We start from the raw sequence: 20,817 nt of genomic DNA on the forward strand, positions 1-20,817 counted from the left end.
TTCCTTAGTTACGTTCCCCATTATTTCATTGTAATAACTGCTTGGGATAATAATCCTGCAACCCAAAATTGTAGAAATTAATTTTAAGGATTACAGCTCTCTCCAGCATCTGTTTCAGTTCTCTTCATCTTGGTCAGCATCAATAGGCTCACTTCCAATTGCTAGGAGTCTCCCTAGTCTCTCTCTCAGATTTTCAAACCAAAAGCCTTGATTCTCCCTCTTGTGTTCATTCAGATTTCAATGAAGTATCCTGTAAATAGGTGAAATATCAATTCCTTTCAGTTTCCACCTTAACCTCCCTTAGAGTTAACATAGGCCAGGTTGCTAGGACATGGCAAATGCATTTCACTCTTGCAAATCAATATGGTCTCCTTCTTGTGAGCTTGATCTATAACCAGTTATTACCTCCCACTTAATGCTATTAGTGTAAGTTCTCTTCAGAAAGTACTATTCCTTCTGCACTTACTAGAATCCAGCACAGCATGTAACACAAATAAGTAAGGTAATTCCTACACTTACAGCAGTTGCAGAGTTAACCTAACTGCCCGTCTTTGAATAGATGTGACCACTCAGGACAGAACTAACAGTAGCCAGATTTATCAGAAATAATTGTTTATCATCAGTCTAGCAAAACCCAGAGATATAAAGCACCTAAAACCCCAGCTAATTTACTAAGGCAATATTCTCATTCTGGTCTCTTGATTTAAAAGATCTGATAAGAGCAAGTGGTTAAAAGCAAGGAAAGCAAGGTATAAAGTGAAATTAAAAATCTCTCGTATTCCCAGCCTTAAAGAAAGAAGCTGTTTGGCAGCCAAGATACTGGGCCTAGTTTTCAGGCAACTGGGGAAGAACAAGAGCTGAATCAGCAGGAACACACAGAATGCACGTCAGCTTGTTGGTGGTGGCTCACTGCTTCCTGCTCCAGCAGGGTCTGTGCAAGAAATCTCTTCCCGTGAGCACGCACGGAGCCAGTCAAGTTGTAGGTGAACATACATTATGTACTGCTGCTTGTAACAACTCAAAGCCACTTCTTTCCTGCTTCTCTGTACAGCACAGGTTAAAAGCTAATTGTAAGTAGCACAGGTGAGAACCAACTGGTGGTGTGCAAAAGGGACTGGTGAACAGAAGTGGGTATTGCAAGCACAGACAGCTCTGAGGATCCAGCTGCTAAACAAACAACTTTATAAAGCTCGGTTGATCAGCAGCAAATCACCAATACCATGTCCATTGCCTAATGCAAATGCAAAGCAAAATGTGGTGGCTTAAACTAGCTGCTAGCAACTTTAGATAAAGGGTATTGTGAACACATATGCTGACAGAAATAGCAATCCAGAAGTGCTCACATGTCTGCATATATTCCTGAAAGACTCGGAACTTGCCCATCAGAAAAGAAGCCCTTGCCAGTGAGAAATTAATTACAGGTCAGACGAATACTGCCCAGCAAACAAGCCTTCCATATCTGAGGGTGTCCCAGCTCAGAGAACAGGAACAGAACGTGACCCCAATAGGCCTCGGCATCCCCAGCAGCACCTGTCCTTGATCAGGCAATCATCCAGACACAGGTACACCATTCAGATGGGTAATTGCCACCGCTAGGGTTTTATTAATAAACTTAATTACCAGAGCACTCTCAAGAATCACTGATGTTAGTGACTCAACCCCACTGTTTGGTTTCTTGAGAGATGGGCAAAATGCAAGTCCTGAAAGACAACAGACAAGCCTGGCACTTTAGAGCTCAGAGTAGAGAGACAGAAAGGTACAAATTGAACACTGGGTCTCCTCTTATCTAGGTCATGAAGACCAGTCTTTTCTCTCTGAAATGAAAATGGCTGTTGAGGTTGTCACGTATTCTTTAAGAACTTATTTTGTGCCTCGCAAGAAGCACCAAGGATATTTTCACGTCAGACTCTTGTGAGAAAGCTTCCTGAAGTGCAGCGAAAAGAATGCACCATATAAACAGAGAGGTGGGTTAGGTAACGAGCCAACATTTATTGGTTTGACCATAAGACAGACTAACTGGCAGAACACAAAGACCACTTGGAAAGACTCAGTCTAGTGAAGTTCCTAGTTATTCTGTCTGACCTGACAGCAAGTCAAAGAAGTATGTACTGCTGGAGATAAGAAAACTTGCCACTTACCATTTTCAGTGCTTTTTAGCACTGAAAAAAATTCTACCTGCACCATACATTCAGTACATTTGGCAGGTGCCTGAATGGTGGTCATTAACCAGACCTTGCACCATGCCTAATAGTCTTCAGCTAGTAAGCAATACCAGCTGCTGAAACAGAAGTGTCGTCAGAGACTTTCCTGATACAGATGCCAATCTCAATCTGCTTGAAGAGTGATGGGGAATTAAATTATCCAGTACCAGTACCATTTGAAGATGGTTTCCTAGTAAGGGGGGGGGGAGGGGGAGGGGGGGGGGAGGGGGAAGGGGGAACTGATGACATACCCAGGATCTTCTCGGTTTATCCTTGTTTGTGACCTGGGCTAGCAGCTTTTCTAGCAAAGAGTTGGAAGTGACAGAAATCAGCTTCTTGAGGTCAGGTGAAGGCAGCTTACTTTCTTCAGTTTAAGTAACGTTCTGTATATGTGTTAAGAGCTAGCATGCTTTTGACAGGACAGAGAACTTCAGTCTTGCTGAAAGTAAGCAAGCCTTCAGAAGCACACAGATCCCAGTGATAACAGATCCCAAAGGGAACAGTTCTCAGTTTTGTAAGTCACAGTTGTGTATTAGTGACACCAAGAAAAATTCCACTTTTTTTCTAGAGCCAGGGCCAACTCAAATGCTTTTGTTTAAACCAAGATTTGTACTGAAGTTAGACATGACAGAAATGGACCCCCTGAAGTATGACTGACACAAACTCTTCCTGCTCCACACAGGATTCCATTATTGTGTTTCACAAAAGACAAAAACATCTGCCTTTGTATTCAAAGCAAAAGCAACTTGATTGAGATTTCTAATATACCATTATATCCTTCAGCCTTCACATAACTGCAAGTACGGGGGATCTGCCAGTTCTGTCTTGTTATTACAAGTCATTACGGAGATGCCTGCTCCATGGGGCATTAGACAACGCAGGATTAGCTACCAAAAGAATGGACTTAAAACTGCTGCTGTTCTAATGAGACTTTTAAGGACAGTTCCAATGGTTGGGTTTCACACTAGAACACTGAACTTTCCCTAGCAACTTACCAATTTTCACTACAATGTTTAGGACCGGGACTATATGTATCCAGGACTATTCTGTGTCCATACAGAATGAGGTATCATTGCAGTAAAAACACTGAAACCTGCAGCTTTAAATTTCCTTACCGCAAACATCCTGTATTAGTTCCCCAAAGCAGCTGTCAGTTCTAAGTAGGCAAAACAGAGGAACAAATGGATTCTGAAGGAATACAGACAAACTAAAAAATCGCATAGATAAAACGCTAGTAAGGTCTCAACTCTGCTATGAACTACAGAACTAGAGAAGGGCTGCCCTGGAGGCCAAAGATGTACACTTTTGTTGAGACAAAATACCATCTTGCATGCATGACAGGAATGCACTCCTCCCATAGCCTCACATATGCAAAAGACAATTGGGAATCAGATAATCTGGAAAGACAAAGCCTCTTCAGAAAAATATTCAAGGCCTAAGACTACAATATATACTCTGAATTACTCTCTGCAGGAACCTCTCTTGACTAGGAACATTTCTGTGTTAAGTGCCCAGACTCACACCACGTGAATCTCTCCTTAAGGCCTGCTCTAAGGAAGCAATTTCAATTAGAGGAGTTCTCCAGCACCGCCAAGCCTGGAACACCAGATGTTGGAGAGCCATCTGGTGAAAACCCATGTACTCATCGTTGCAAGATTATGTCAGCACCCTGAAAATTTTTAAATTAAGTTTCCAGAAATATATTGTTCTATTAGCAGAACGGCTAATCTAAGTCAGAATGGTACTACTGTTAAATTAGTCTTAAATAAAATTGTCCTTAGGCCCATGCTGGCAGCTGGAGGTCATAATTCATTGCATCTTGCACCACTTCCCTTAATGATCACTGAATCGATTGAAAAGTCAGTGGTAAGTACCTTTGTTAAATGCACAAAACCTTACTGCGAGGAAGAACTCATTTTCATTACTCATGCATCTACCAGAAATACATGAGGTATAGAGTGTCAAGGTAAAGGCAGGGGCATAAAGTTGTATAATTTTTGATCTACTTGTATGCAAGAATTCTGCATACATTGTATTCTGCATACATTGTAAGCAAACCCAGAGATGACTAGGTAAATCACACTCAATGCATCAGCATTCACTCCTGCTTATTAGCCATCACAATAAGGAGGACAAAATTGCTGAGCAAACTGATTTGGGAATGTTCTCAACTTTACGTTAGCGTTCCAATCCAAGTAACTGCATTGTTGATATATTTTTCCTTCTGTTTTCCCCAACTTGTTCCTATTACACATTTTTTGTTCTGCCCAATTATTCTGGAAGCACTAACTGGTCTGGGCCTCTTTCCTTCTGCCAGAATGTAAACACATTTCCTCTCTTTCCTTTTGTTTTCTTCAGATCTCACACCCATCAAATCTTCTTCCAAACATACTCCCCTAAAAAAAGGATAAAAAACATTTCCACTGAATCTTTCAAGCTGATAGCTTAAACAAGCATGATAAAACTTCATTTAGCTTCTATGCCGCTCACTTTATAAAACCCCAGTAAGACAACTCTTATGTTTTTCATCCTGCACTGCACTACCTCCAGTATCCATGAAAAGTCCTAAGAGGTAAATTACTTTCACAAGCAGCAAGCCTTCACATGGGCAATCCAACTTTGCTTGGCAACCACATTAACAGCTGCTGTTTTAATCCTCTGTTCTTTGCATATTATGCCAGCAGAACACACCTCTCAAACAAACTTCCCCCGGAAGGCAGTAACACTGTCACATTTTTCACTTGTTTGGAGAGTTTTCCAGCTACACTTTTGGACAGTTAGGTCAGATGAAGTTGCATTTTTACTCTCCAGCAGAACGAAGTATTGGTTAGGAGCAAGTGGGAAAAAAATCAACACTTCAACCCATGCTGATCTATTTGCTCCTAACATCAAAGAACTGGTAGAAAGTGGCTCCTCATTTCATCTCGCTGTCAAAATTAAGTGGCAAGGCAGCAAAATATAGTTATGTAATCTCTTTTTCTGGTTTCTCTGCACAGTGTAGTGCTGAACTGAACACACCTTTACTTGTGCTAAAAGTTGATTTGTCATTTCAAAAGCAGAACGTTCCAGGAAAACCATTACAGTGATCATTCACAGTAAAAATACCATATATTTATACATGAGGGTAGAGAAAAGGGGCTCCTGCACACCAAGAAAATAGAAAAATTCCTTCCTCGGAGAGAAAAATTGAAAGTCAGAACAAGGAAATCAAGATTATCTTGCAGTACTGCCACAGTAAATAAGCAAACTGCCCATCACCCCCATGTATCATGACACAGCTCTACCAGCAACCGTCTGCTCCCTTCCCCAGGCCAGATTATCTGTTTTTAAGAAACAGGAGAGAAATTACAAATAAATCCAAGACAGTCTCTTGTATGGTCCAGCTTACAGTTCACTCCAAATCATTTGCCTGTGCATGATGCTACTCAGCCGGGCACACAAAACCAGAAATCTATTAGCTAATGAACAATCAAGCCTGATGGGAATGGCTGACAATCATTAAGTGAAGGAGGTAAAAAAAAAAAATGAGGTACAAAGTACAGCGTGAATTAAAAACATACAGGAAGAAATATGGAAGGAAGGAGGCTAGAAGGCCAGGATCCCTACTGTGGGTGCAGAAAAAGCGGGGCTTGTTGCCTGGAGTACACTGATTATCACTGACTTGATGGATGATTGATAGCTTCACATTTAACTTCCATATCGCTTTTCCCCAATTAAGACAACACAGAATTGTAGTGCCAGCAGACCTGCCACTCTTACTTAAATTCTACAGTTCTGGGCAGATCACGAAACAGCAGGACTACTAATTAGCGATAAAACAACATTAAGTCATGTGTTCTATTGTTACATTTTGACGTTATCGTTGTCAAGTCTTCATAGCTGTTGAAGAGATGCCTACCATTAACAGCGTTTCTGACATGCTTGGAAGGATAGTGGTGCTTTCAAACAGGTTGAGAAAATCTGAAGTGTCAAAACTTGTTTGTCAGAAACGAAAGAAAAACTGATTATGAAGTTACTTCGGATTATCCTGCACTTAAAAGGAGCTCTTGGACCTAGGAACAGAGGAGGGGTGATGGAGATCCAAGGTGAAGTACTGACTGCAAACTATCAGAATTCATATACAGTAGACAATATTACTATGCCTGCAAATCCCCTGGTGCGGGCACAGATACGGAGTTGTTACTGATGTCATAAAGAGAATTGGCGTTAATGGTGCCAGTGGTAGCTCCTGGGTTATGTACACTACATCTCCTCTAGACAGAGGCTCTGCTAACAAACACAGAACTACGGGATGTAGAGCTTAGAAGGCCTGAAATATCTAAAAATTGTAGAAATCTTTGAATACCTTTAGGTGCCAGCGCACTTCTGTAGTACTGTTTTGGTCTTCACCAGCGCTAGCACTGCTGTGGTCGAATGCTTTGCCATCCAAGATTCCAAAAGAAAATTTACTCAGGAATGAGGAAAGCAATCAGATCAAGTCACAAGAAAGAATTCTAGCAGAACTCCTGCAAGCACATCCCACTCACATCCATCCCCAACAGCCTTTACTCTTTATTTTGTGCTATACTGCCTCCTTAGAGCCACTATCATCTGGTTATACAGTAAAAGAGCAAGATGGCAGCAACAGTGGTGGGTGGAATACACTACTAAGAGGACTATAAATAAGATCAGAATGCCATCTTTGTTATTTTACTTGATGCAGAAATATTTAACTTCAATATTTAAATCATTAAGTAGCCATCCAATTACTCACACAGACTTAGTGAAATGTATTCCCTAGTCTCCCAGATTCTCATCTGGGCTCTTAGATTTCTCCATTATTCTCACTGTTTCACCATATCTGTTCTTATTTCTCTAGCCTGAAAAGAGAGAAAACCACTGCTTAGAAACTGGAAGGCTGAAAAACGGCAGAGGAACTCAAACCCGTATAGAACGACACTACTCTGCCTAAGCAGCTCTGATTTTTTCTTTCTCAAAATAGTACCACAAATTTTTGCTGCGGTTGGATGCTTTTGCAAATCATTCCAGAGGAGCTCAACCACCTATATAGATACAGCGGCCTACTAACAGATATTTTTCCCCCAATAGGCCTTTGCTCATCTGTGCATATCTGACTCACTGTCACTGTACGATTGCTGTTTTCGACAGCAGTAAAGGTCAGCAGGAAGCTACAAGCGGGGAACTAATGCTTACCCAGTAATAGCTGGGGTATGAAAGACCACTGCTGCAGATGAGCACTCACTGTGGGTTGGAATATCGGACATTTTATTTCTTCCTCCAGCCTGCAAACAGAACAGCTTACCGAGGCGTCACTTACCAAAATGCAAAATGACAAGTTTAATGAGATAGTGGATAAGCATCAGCCCATTCACTTCCTCTGTTTAGGTAATTCCAGTACTTTAAGGAAATGTATCAGATATTGAGCCCATCAAGCACCAGGTGCAAGAGCTTTGTAGAAATAAAAGAACAGAGTAAAACCTTTAAGGAAAGCAATACTGTTTCGGTCTGAAATCTTTAAATGCACAATATGACCAAGGTTCAGTTTAAAAGCCGTAAGGCTTTTCCAATGGATAGATTTAAAAACAATCCAAACCTCTATGAGGGAGCACTACAATTAAACTTCTGCCTGTCAGCAATACAGCAAAACTCTCCTCAAGTGCAAGAGTTGAAGAAAACAGAGGATATTCTGTTTCCTTCCCCAAAGGAAGTTCCAAGTTTGTAAAAAAAACAAAAAAAAAAAAAAACAAAAAAAAAACACACAAGTTTCAGAAGTCAGTTAAAGGCTGACTGAAACTGAAGGAATACCAGAGGACAAAAAAAAAAAAAATCTAATATCACAGGAACCAAACCCTCTCACCTAACCCATGGCAGAACATGCCAATCTATTACAGGAAGCCTCCTCTTGAAGAAAATCTCCTCACTCAATTCTGTGTGCTTTCTAAGGACTTGTTTTCCAGACTACAGAATCCAAGCTAGGAAAGCTCTCAGGGCACTTCCTGAAAAGTACGACTCCTAGCAAAGCGTCCATGAACACTAATGTTAATCCTACACTCAAATTTGAATTTCCTCCCCGACACACGCACCCTGGAATTTTACAACTGGGGCAGCCAATTTCAGTTCATTGTACTTTTTGTACTCATCTCCCTACAATCTAGGTACAAACTTCACTCTGTCCAAGTCCCTTTGATTGCCTTCTCTATTTTAGGTCCAAACATTTTCAGCTACTTGGAGTCTTTAAAGTTCATTCCAGTATGTTTTTTCCAATATGGTTTTATTTTTATTAAGTGGAGACCAATTCAGAAAAATGAGATAAATATCTTTTATGTCTTCCATGGGCCAATTATGTCTTCTAATGTTTGCTTTTACCTGAAAAAAGGGACAGAAACTTCCACTGTACTCTGAAGAAATGCAATGCATTCTGACAAATCTTCAAGGCTCTTACTTAAAAAGTACTATAGCAATGGAGACTATAAACTATAGTCCCATACTTTTTGAACAATCCTTTTTCAAACGAAAAAAAAGTACCTATAGATCAAACGAAAATGCTTTTGCATAGGAAAGGATGGTTTCACTGAACTTCCTATGATTGTTCCAGTCCCACTCTCCCCTCCCACAAATAAGCAAAACCAAGATAAATATCAGCTCAGATGGGGTGAGGGGAGGGAAGTGCATGTCAGGCAATTAAATAAAAGGACAGCCTTAATGTATTTCTTCATGCTGCTGTGTTCTCTGAGAGTCATGGTCTCACAGCCAGGAACTTGTAAGTCTGCAGTTTGACTAACAAGACAAAAAAAGCACTGTTACTGCAAAAGGGACAAGGAACTAAGCTTGCCAGGTGTTGTGTTTTTTCTTTAATTATTAAGTCCTATTGGCAGTACACTGGCATACTGTCCTGAGGACAGAACTAAGCTTTTGGGAAAGGCTTTCAAACACTTGCTCCAAAATAAAATCTTGTATTGTAGTGGTTTGCCAAAATCTGAACTGCAATTTTAGCTCTACTGTCCGCAGTCAGCCTGCACAGCTTTGCTTCACAAGTATCCAGATAATGAGCAATCTGCTCTTGATCCTGCATTCAAAGAACTTAAAGTGATTAACAGATCTGCACGTGGACTGAGTCCGGGCTTTCCGCACGTAGCCTTCATGTACCTTCTGTTGGGTACTCTGTTGCTCAGCTCAGAAAAACATCTTTATTGTAAGATTTGTTTGTGGTGCAGAAGGCTAAATGTTGCATAAGATCCCGTATACCACAGAATTCAAGTCTTGCTCAAAATTTTGCATCTTGGAAGGAAAACCAAAGAATATTGCCCCTGGTAATCGGCTTTTTTGCTTTTATTGTTAACCATTCTGCAAAATCACATTAAAATACACACACACACACACACACACCTTTGAAGCAAAAGCATTTTAATTATTGGGTATGCAAGGGTTCAGTAAAGCCATAAAACTGACCAACTGTCTTCTTCTATCAACCTAGAAGAGGTGATGGATGTGACAGCCCAGCAGTTCTCGGATTTTAAGCCGTGCAGTACGGTAACTCTACAGAGCTAATGCATAATGGGGGAGGGAGTAGGAAGGGCCTCCAGAGCCATGATATATTTAGAATCGATCCCATCCCCTAGCCAAGCTGAAAGAAGCCTTAACGCTTTAATGATCTGGTACAAAACACGCCGAGTACTCCTGGAGAACACTAAGGTGAGTTTCCTGGGAAAATGTTGCTGTTTGGCTCTGGTTTCAGATTAAATCCGACTACACCGCTTACACTGGAACAACCCATGCCTGAGAAAGGTTATTTTACTCTTCATAATCAGTTAAATGCTCCAAGGAAAAATATAATTAAACCTGTACCAAACACCACGCTTTGCCAAACCACATCAGTTTGAAGGCTTGCAACAAATCAAGTATAAGAACAGTACTAGGCAACAGCAAAAACGGAGTGGGGAAGAGGAATCACATGAATGACATTCATGTTAATTGTCACCCGAGAGACTTTCTGAGAGGAGGATTAATAATAGTGCTGGTTCAGGGGGAAAAAATAGAAACATGAAACCCATGATGAAAAACTAGCACAGAACTATTCCTTTGGCTTCAATTAAGACATCGCTATGAAACAGTCAATAATACCAAGTATTCATTCATTTCTGGAATCACTTCTCCAAAACAAAGATGGTATGGGAGACCTGAAAACTCCACAGGCTGCAACAAAAAGCACATGAGAAGTTTTTTAAAGTCAGATTTTAGTGCAAACATTAAGAAAACACACGTATTGCCATTAATCCAAACAAACGTGGAAAGGCTTATAGAGGCATAATCACCACAAAGCTACAGCTGACTACACTGATATCCTGACTTCCTTCAGTACTGCAATTTTACATTAAGCTGAGCAGAACACCTTGCCAGCTGCAGAGACACAGGAAAGTCCTGCACTGCCGCATGACTCCATGCAGGACAACAGTTCATACAGTAAAACTATCAGAAAGCTGCCACTTTTTGAGCTGTTAGATTTCTGTTATTTCTGACTTAAACTCTAGTTACAGAGTGAGTTACACAGTACCCTGACAAAATATTAGGCACATCCCCCAGTTGCCAGATGACCATAACCATATCAAAGCCACACATTATGTGAATGAAGCAAAAAAATACAATCAATAAATCCAAAGGCAAGACTGATAACACTTAAGTAAAATTAGGCACATCAAATTCTACTGATAATCAAAGTTACAGAATTTTTCTTATTTTCAGCATCATTTAATGACGTAAAGTCAAAGGCAACTAAAGGCTATTCTCTCTAACATCTTTTCCTAGGCACATACCCAAGCAGGAGAACAATAGAAATCCTTTAATATTGTTGAGGCAGATGGATCACGTGGTCTCTTGGCCCGTTTCTCCAAATTAGAGGGACCAAGTGTCCACAGCCTTTCTTCATAGCTCATGCTTTTCAGCCCTTTTACCATTATCCGTACCAGCAGTTCTTTGCAGTGCCCCGGCGTGCTGCAGGAATCCCCAGTTCAATCCCCGAGCGTTGCAACAAGCAAAACCATAGTGGCAGAAATACTTCCTGCAGCCACTGTAACATAGAGCAATTCCCACTGTAACATAGAGCAATTCAATGCTATCGTTTGCTACACAAACAGCAAGTCCTTAAGTCAACTAGGCTGAAGTCATGCTCACATTTTAAGTGAGCATTTCCAGTTGTAACAAACACAGCTAATTCATTAACATTTCTCAACAGCCAAAGCAAACTCCAGAAGCCTGTCCGAGGAAGGATCAGAGGAAGATGTAGATGTGGCACAGCCAACTAGGAGCCTGGCTTGTACCTCCGAAGTATCACCCTGGACTTCACTACAGTATTCAAAGCACATACAGGATTTCAGGACTTATTTGACATCTATATACTCATAAGCTGAAGTTTGATGTTCAGAGAAGCCTTTTTAATATTTTTTTCTCCTAATTGGTGTTACAAAAAAATGCTCGAGTAATATAAGAAAATTTTTAGAAAGGGGGGGGGGGTGGAAAGTTTGTAACACAAGCAGATCACAGGAAGGCTACCTATCCTTTGACTAATTCCTTTTGAAAAGATGAGGAAACGATGCTGCACCATGCTGCCATTAACGCTGTAACGATTATTCTGCAGGCTGCGATCCAAAGACTTACTATTAAGCAAGTAAGCATTCTTCTCCCTGATTCAAGAAACATGGATGAAACCACACAATGTAATTATAAATCCTGATACATTGTGATAATTTCTCCGCTTAGTGCATGCTTTTGTTATTACTTTTTCATATCTGGAAAAAGCCTAGGGAGGCTGAATTTAGCTTGCCATTAGTAGACTGACAATAAGTAATTATCAGGTATCCCAGTTAACTTCAGCAACCTTTTGGAAATCAAGGTCACACCAATCTAACAAACTATCTTAGACTCAGAAAGCAAGCACGTAATAAAAAGAAACTACCTAAAGCACATGCTACATCCTGTGATCTTCCCAACAACTTAAGGCTTTTCTAGGCTCATTATAAGTGACACACCATCCCTAAAATGGGATATTGCCAAAATTAAGGAATCGTCTTCAGTGATGATTCATCATTTCAAAAAGCAAACCCATGCTTAACTTTTGAACCTTTAAAAGTGAGTTTGTTTGCCTTGAATACGTTGAAATTCTGAAAGAATTGTTTGATGAGAAAAGCAAGTTTATTGATGTTGAAGCAACACAAAATGATGCAGCTGAAAAAGTTATTCTAGTTTCCCTGAAATGCCACAAAGCTGTTCTCACTCTTGACTTACTGCTTAGAAAGAAATTTCAGAAAACCAGATTTATCATAGCTGTCACAGATGGTCAGATGCAAAGCCAAGGGATCAGCACATAGATGCCTAGGTACACTTCCCACACGATGGGGGTTAAGTCTGTTCCTATCTGCTCTATGGTTCCAACAATTTGGAGAAAGTGCTTCGTACACAACATGTGGTTAAATTTTTCTTTGGAGGAAAAAGAACCCTGCAGAAAAATACACACAGTGGCATAGAGACATGGAAAGGACATTAAGTGAGACTTCTTTTTTAAAGGAACAGAATTTCACTTCTAAAAATGACAAACTCCATTCTTGTCTACAAAAATAGGGGATTCCACTTATAAATTTGATTTTTTGCTGCATGGTGGGGCACAAGTATCCCACAGTGTTCTTGCAGATGTTAAAGTTATTTCAAAAAAAAAAAAAGACTCCTTTTCTGAACTGCAATTCACAGTGAAGACAGCAATTAATATTCAACTAAAATAAAACATTTCCAACATGAAAACACATCCTGTAACTCAGAAACCTGCTAACACATACTGAAAGAAGTCTGCAGCATGAAAACATCTGTCAAATCTCTCAGAAAAAAGTAGTTGCACTAATTTAGACAAGCTAAGAAAAAAAGTAAACTGTCTCCCTACTTTTGTGAATTCTCAATGTCTCAACAGCTTAAGAGTTAGCATTGCCTTCAAGTACAATTTACATCTTCTGAGCTAATAACACATGAAATTGAAATACTTCATTGCATTCTGTTCAACAGAAAGTTGTAATATTACTGGCATGAATTGCATCGTATGAGTGTGTGCAGCAGGTACCCCGTTCTCTGGAATTTGTTAACCCTAGTACAAGCGAGCAGAATGTCAGCACAACGGCTGATGCTCTTGGGAGTCGAAGAAAGGAACACGGAAGCCAGAACTAGGAGTTATGCACCATTAGCAATATCACGGAGCGTGTCCACAGAATCTGGTAATTGCGGAAGTGCAGAACCTGAAAAGTCATCCAAGTCACCTTTACGAGTCTATTCTGACTGTTTGAAAGGCTTGATTTCTACTGCATGTACTTTTTTAATCTTAAAAAAAAAAGCTTGACTTCTATGCTTCCTGAACTAAACCTGAGAATGTTCGTAATTTTTTGGACAACACCCAGGAGATTATGCATTCTCTTTCCTCTCACAGAAGGGATCAACCAACTACAGCCAGATCAATAATGCACCTACTATAATGCACTTAGATGCCCTTAAAATAGTTTCACTATGATTTACATGAAGCATTACTCACACTCATTTAATTGCACTGACAAAGGAAATCCCTTCTGGTAGAAGGTACAACATTAGAGAGTTAGTCAGCAAATTACACTCAAGTACTAGCAGCAGCGACAGGAGCGCAAACTGCTCTACCAACACACTTTAACCTGACCCCGTGCAACCTCTCTTCTGTCAGAACGAGCAAGAAGTTTACATTAAGCACTCTTCCTTCTCAGAAAAGACCAACAAGAGCAATGTCATTTATGAATGGATTGGGATCCAAATACTGCAGTGAGGAATGACATAACTAATCAAATTAGCAAGACTGCTTTGTAATATTCAAGTCCTGTTGTCCTGGGGTTGGATTTGAACTAGTAAAAAAGAACAAGGAATATTTTAAGACCTAGGAACAACTGTCCAGAGACCATAAGAGGGTCAATTCTATCAGCATTTTACAAACAGAAAAAGGCTTAAGCTGCTTAAAAGAAATAGGCAAAGCTATAGTGGACTTAGAAGACCTTTAGAAAGCTTGAGCTTTGACTCTTGAGCTACCACAGACTTACCCTTGGGGCTCCAAGAAATCGGAGAAGTAAACACCTTCAAATAACTAGAAGGGAAAGACTACTAACTTGACTGAATCAGTACTGTTGGACTTTCTTTTGAGCTCTGTCTTTATCTCTTTCTTTGACCTTGGCCATGTCACTTTTCTGCTAATCTTCTGTGCCACTTTGAGGAACACAAACAGAGGCTTTTATAACACGTTTTGCTAACTGGCATGAACACCCTCAGCAAAATCTTTCAGTGTAGTGCAAAGAATAAACATGTTTTGCTGAGCCAACCAAAAAAAAAAAAAAAAGCAAGTGTTCTTGCTAGTTCTCTGCAGCATTAGTTAACTGGCATTATTCCTAAAGCAATGCTGGCACATCTAACGTTGACAGACAAACAGAGACAAACAGAACCAGCTTCACTATTTACAATACTTCACTAAAACCAACAGGACTGCCCTTTCTGATCCTAAGCAAACACCTTCCCCTGGCCAGAAATGAGATTCAAATCAGATGAGAGAAGAAAAGGGAACTCCAAGAGCTGCTTTAAACACAATGATGCTGACTTCAGCAGGTATTCCCAGTTGCCTTTTTTTTTTTTTTTTTTTGCCCTCCTGTAATTCAGTATTTACATTATTTAGGAGCCTCTGCACTGGGAGAGGTCTACTACCAATTCCGTAGCAGATGCTCAGTGGAGCACCGAAATGCAGGTGAAGAGGCAAAGGTTAGCAATATCACCAGATGAAAAGAAGAAAGAAGCCAGACTTTAATCTATTTTAATCTGTTGACAGATTCATTTCTTACATGAAAAGAATTGAGTCTCTTGAATCAAATGCCAAGGAAAAAAAAATCATCTCACGGCAGAACTAAACAGCTTTCCTGGGTTATCCTCTTTCCCTTCTGCAGTTACATGAGTAACATGTGAAATGGTAATTCCACTGGAACTGCCAGACTCGCTGCCAACTGAACTGACACATAGCAAAAGAATTTCAGTTCTCTGTGATAAAATAAATCGCAGGTGTGCAATTTGTTCCGTAAAGATTTCACATACTCATTTCCTGATAACATCCACAAAGCAATGAAAACATGCAGCTCAGAACCTCCAAAGTTTACATTAAAAATCTGCCTCAAAAAAACACTGCGTTTAAAACTTTCAGGACACTTCCTACACTGTAAATGCATTACCTTTAGAAAGCGAAGATAATAAAAAGGAGAAATAAATGAAGAAAAAAAAATTGTGGAACAGAAATAAGATCCTCACATTTTTGATTAACAGAAGAAAGAGACAATCAGTTTGGAAAGTGTTTTTTGACTGAGAAAGGCTCAAGGAATAGACACCTCCTGGAATATTCAAATAACCCCACAATATTCAGCCTATATACAAGTGGAACTTACTTCCCAAAGTCAATCAAAACCTTGTTATATAGTCTGCCATCCAAAAGGTTGAGAACTATTCAGAGACTTTTTTGGGTACCTACTAGTTGAGTCCACGGATAAAGCTGCAATAGTTTAGGTTAAAAAGGATTTTTTCAAATCCTACTATGTATATAGTGGGGTAATTTCTCAGACTTCCATTAAGGTGCCCACTTGATTTATTTCACTGTTGAAAACATAGCATACTTTTAGAAGGTTCTGCAGAAAGTACTGTCCTTATGCAATCTGTATCTGCCTGAATATACGTAGACTTCCGAAAGCAAGCCATTCTCTCATTTTCTCCTATTCCAGTAGAAAATATGATTTTAAATAAGGCAGCTGTTCTTTCCCACTCCTCCATCTTGTTCCCTAACTCTCAGGCTGACTCCTCCTGCAGCTTCAGGCAGACAACTCAAGTCCCAGCTACCAGCTGGTTCTCGGAGATGAGATGTATCAGTCACACAAGTGCCTATTACTAAACCTAGGCAGTACAAATCAGTAGACCAATGCAGCTGATGTTCCCATGACAGCTCTGCAGCACTTGTAGATGTTCAGTATGTGACAGAAGTTGTCTGCAAGAATCTTTTCCAAGTTCTTGCAAGCAGAAGCTCTTCCTTCTCCAGAGACACATTAGTGTCTATCAGTCAGCGGGTGGTAACTTGGCCAAAGAAAATGCTACAGGCTTGTAATTCTACAGCCACAAAGCTAACAACCTAATTTGTTCTTGATTATCCACAGTAATGGAAAAAAAACTAAGTACATTAGAAGAACAAATAAAATGTAAAGCACTTATAATATGCAATAACATGGTCCACTAATCTTTACAAAACTTGCAAAAAGCAAACAGGGCAGAGCAATTCCTATGATGTGCATTATATACAGTGGAAAAGGAACATTAGCACTGCAGTAACGTGGTATTCAGGAAAGACGTGAGTTAGAAGTCCAAAGTTGTTTATCCTACAGATAACCATGAGTTAAGCCTACCTGAACATATAGGTAATATATAGGTAATATATACTTACAGTGCAATTCCCCACCAAAAAAAAAAAAAAAAAAGACCAACACCCAGCCCAAAAAGTTCCACACCACCTTTGTAATCTAATGACGCAATTCTCCTCCTTTCTGCTCCAAACACAGATCTTTGAATTCTCCCATGGACATTCCCACTCACCGTTCCTCCTCTTTCCTATCGATTCTTCCCAAATGAGAAAACTTCCAGTAATATATTTAGCTAAGCCCTCCACTTCTCACTGAGGATTTACAGTGCAGCACAAACCACGTACTGCTGAATCACTGTGACAAGAGACGTTTATTCTTGTTGCTGCCAAAACAGATGTTTTCTAGCACCCATACGTGGGTTTGGTTGGCGACACTGTGCACTGGTGTCCCTTTGGTTTGCCTAGTACTCTGCTTGGTACGTGTCCCTCCTACAACTAGCAGTCTCTAGTTTGAATGAAACACTGCAATGCCTGGAACTAACAGCACTTTATTTTAGAAATAGCTTTTGTTCTAAACCTCAAAAATGTTTAGCAATAAGCTCTTAACAGCCTATTAGGGAAACAAGCCAGTAAATATTTACTTAAGTAAAAGTAGGAAGCCCCATTCTTAAGTTAATTATTTCTTATTCACAAATGAAGCCTGACCTCCGTTAATCAAGTCAATCAATCATTCCCTCTTCTCCATTTATCAATACGCTCATATATACTGTCATTTGTAAGGGAAGGAGAAAGGTTAGGTATTAGGAAATCTTTATAGATATTGAGATTGCCTTGACTTTTTAACGAAAAGGGAAACTTTAGTAGTATAAAAATAATAATACACAAAGCAACTTGAAAACTCGGAGTTCCTATTTTCAAACTCACTAACTGCAGTTAATAATACTTATTTTTTCCTTCACGACAAACTATGTAAATTCACTGCCACAAGACCTGATGCCAAAAAAACATAGGGAGAGTCTACATGGACTGGAAATTTATAGCATTGTAATGGTTAATGCTAGCTCTGGCACATCTATTTAAGATATTAAAATTCCCATCTGTCAGACCTCTTTGCTAGAAGTTACTGCCCTTAAAGCAAAGGAGGGCATGTGCCTGCATCTCAGCCACCCAATTCATAGCACTTATTAACTCAAGCCATAAATAAAAATGAGTTCTCACTAGCACACCTACTACACACTGCAACTAAAATGCAGGGATCTGTTTTCGCTTGCCATCTAGACAGAGACAAGCAGAAAGAAAGTCCAAACAGCTGCACGCAGGCATCAGGAAGGGAGATGATCTTTAAGTCACTGCAGCAGTTTGTTCCCACACTCACAAACAGTGGTTCTGTGCATGCATCCGACTTCAAGGCAGTTTTAAGCTTGGAAAAAATAGATACATTACCTAAAATACTCAGATCGAAGACAACAATGCTATTACAATCATGGAGTGGAATCCAGAATCAAAAGCACCAGAGCTTTAGGCCCCACACTCTCATGGGTCAGCTTCATCCCATGTAAAGCACCACAAACATCAGCTCAAAACACAGGTGTACTGGTTCGTTTAATTTACCTGAATTAACGTTTCTGTCCCTCATAGAACTGGTGTTGACAGGGAGAAGCTGCCATTTGGCAGATATGGCATAACATCTCCCAGAAGGAGATCAGGCTTATATCTCATCTAGACAGCAAAATCTAGCAAGTAAAACAAAAGCTTGAGAGCATTCATCTTTCCAAAAGGAGCCCTCATCCTTCCAAAAAGTAAAAAGAGGATGCACACTTTAATTTCAACAGCATGTTCCAACATACCAGAGTCTGTTGAAATGCCAATAAAACTGAGACATCATAAATATGAGAACTATGACAGAAGCATGCTCCAATTATAGCTCCTTTGGCATCCAGTCATTTAAAAGTTGCTTCTATGAAGTGCAAGCATTTGTCTGTTTTCTGTGGTCTATAACACCGTATTTTACAGGGCTAAACCCCTCTGGGATTGAATTAGAGGATACAGTAGTTCACAAGAAAGGACTGTGAAATTAACATTATTCCCCTCTTTGCTACGTACTATTTCTTTCTGAAACCCTGCCCCAGCACCCCGGCTGTTCACTGTGTAGCACTTACTGTTGCTGGACTTCAGGTCACGGTGAATTATGGGAACAATCGCTTCCTCGTGCAGGTAGTTCATTCCCCTTGCAATCTGTACTGCCCAGTTCACCAATATGTCAGGAGGTATCCTTTTACCAGACAACACTCTATTTAGCGATCCTCCACGGGCAAACTCCATGATCAAGCAAAGGTTCGGTTCCTTCAAACATACACCCCGGAGGGCGATGATGTTCGGATGCTTTAACATGGCAAAGAGCTTGGCCTCTTGGCGGACGTTCTCAATGGTCTGGCTGATGTCCTCGTCAGGGTCATAGCGAGCTGCCTTGACGGCAACCTCATCTCCTATCCACACAGCTCGATATACTTTTCCGAAGCCCCCTATGCCAATGATTTCCTCCAGAACAAGCTCTGAGAAGTCGATCTCCAGGACTAGAAAAAGAGAGAGAAAAAAGAGACGTAAACATTTAGCAACTGTGCAGCCTGAAGATAAGCTTAAGGTCTGCATTGCCCAATCTCACCCTTACCCGAAGAAGGGCCAATTTTTATTCAAAATAATACAAATGAAAGTAAACGTCCCTTCTGGCGATCTTTCATTAAGAAATAGTGCGGTAAAACAGATCCTGCAGTATTATAAAAACCAGTACGAAGCATTCCCTGTGAATGGTGATGGCTTTGACATCACAGTGGTCAATGATACACTTCAAATATCATCATCTTAACATGCTGAAACCCTGTTAAGGATAAACCCTAGTTTCTTGCCCTCAATGACAGCACAAGACTCTGAAAAATAAAACAAGAGACACCCACAATCTAATCTTCACTGACAGGACTACAGTACTTAATACAATAGAGCTGAAAGTTGACCCCAAATGTATCTTCTGCATTTGTTCTGAATTTTTTTTTTCAACTGTCACTAACGATCTTTTAGTCTTTCCCAAACCAAGCTTATTCTTCCACACTTGTACAAGCTGTGCAGACTTGTTCCCCATGAGATCTGTCAGCCAGCTCTGACATTACTTATGATAGTGCAACAAACAGATGGATCAGACTGCGCATATTGAGTATTCTGGGCTAGCAATAAGAAAAACATTTTTGACTAATACATATTATATATAGTGGATAATAAGGATGCCTGCGTTCTTTTAGTGTTCCACGAACAACAGGTTGGTGGGAAACAAGGTAGAAAACTGACCAGGAATGTCTTCCAAAAGGGGAAAGACCCTTCCTTTCCCATCCAGAACACTTTTTGTCTACTACTTGAACGCATCTTTTGGTTAACATTTTCAACTCCAAGGATTTACACACACTGATTTAAAGCCAAAGAAGGTTTCGCTCCTACAATAAGAGTCCTGGTGTTCAAAAACTCAGGAGCTACAGCTGAGCAAAGACAAAGGTGTTAAATTCTGACCAGAAGCACAGAAATTTTAGAACAAGACTATGTCGACAGTAACTACAGTCACCAGAGGACCGTGTCGCCAAAAACACGCGAAAGGAGCTGAGAGTCCCGGGCAAAACAGGCTCCGAGGACCCCGCGTGCTCTCCCGCCGCCTCCCGCGGTGCTGAACGGACAGCTCCGGGCACGGCTCCGGGCACGGCGCCGGGAGCGACTCCAGGATCAGCCCCGGACAAACCGGACCTCAGGAGCACCGCTCCCCTGCTGGGTGCGCACAGGAACCAGAGTCACTCCGGGGCACAAGGCCAGAGGTTTACGCTTCCAAGTGAGGTCGGGTATGTTGCACTGCAACGCACGCAATCATTCTAAAATTTCTTTCATATGCAAGCATGCTCTTTGCTTTAGCTTGAACATGTTTCTTTAACGCAGACCAGCTACCTCACCCTCATGGGTAGCTTCATCAGGAAAACAGGCCATCTGCAGACAAGTTTTGTTTTGTTTTGTTTTTTTTTTAAAGGTATTTAATGTTGAGTTAGTTTATCTTCACAGCTACCCTAGTGCACAAAAAACTCATTTACCTCACATTTCTAAGCACTCAAACCCCTTTTCTAAACTCAGGTTTCATTTGTAGGACCTGCTGCACTAAACTGTCCAGGC

General features: G+C 40.4%; 1 protein-coding gene across 11 annotated transcripts in view; it reads right to left on the minus strand.

Moving 5' to 3' along the window:
* The window catches only part of MAP3K9 (mitogen-activated protein kinase kinase kinase 9), a 77,841-nt gene that overhangs the window by 54,389 nt on the left and 2,635 nt on the right, over positions 1 to 20,817 (minus strand). For 6 of the 11 annotated variants that reach the window (XR_007708343.1, XR_007708342.1, XR_007708340.1 and 3 more), the window contains exon 2: positions 18,783 to 19,196. Coding sequence is in view for 3 of the 11 variants with exons in the window: in XM_035539704.2 (XP_035395597.1) it covers positions 18,783 to 19,196 (414 nt within the window). In the remaining 8 variants the exon portion in view is untranslated. Of the gene's footprint in view, positions 1 to 18,782; positions 19,197 to 20,817 lie in introns of those variants that run through there. The other 5 variants (XR_007708344.1, XR_004777607.2, XR_004777608.2 and 2 more) reach the window with 1 other exon arrangement.

This window comes from Cygnus atratus, chromosome 5 (genome assembly GCF_013377495.2).
Source record: "Cygnus atratus isolate AKBS03 ecotype Queensland, Australia chromosome 5, CAtr_DNAZoo_HiC_assembly, whole genome shotgun sequence".
Lineage (NCBI taxonomy): Eukaryota > Metazoa > Chordata > Aves > Anseriformes > Anatidae > Cygnus > Cygnus atratus.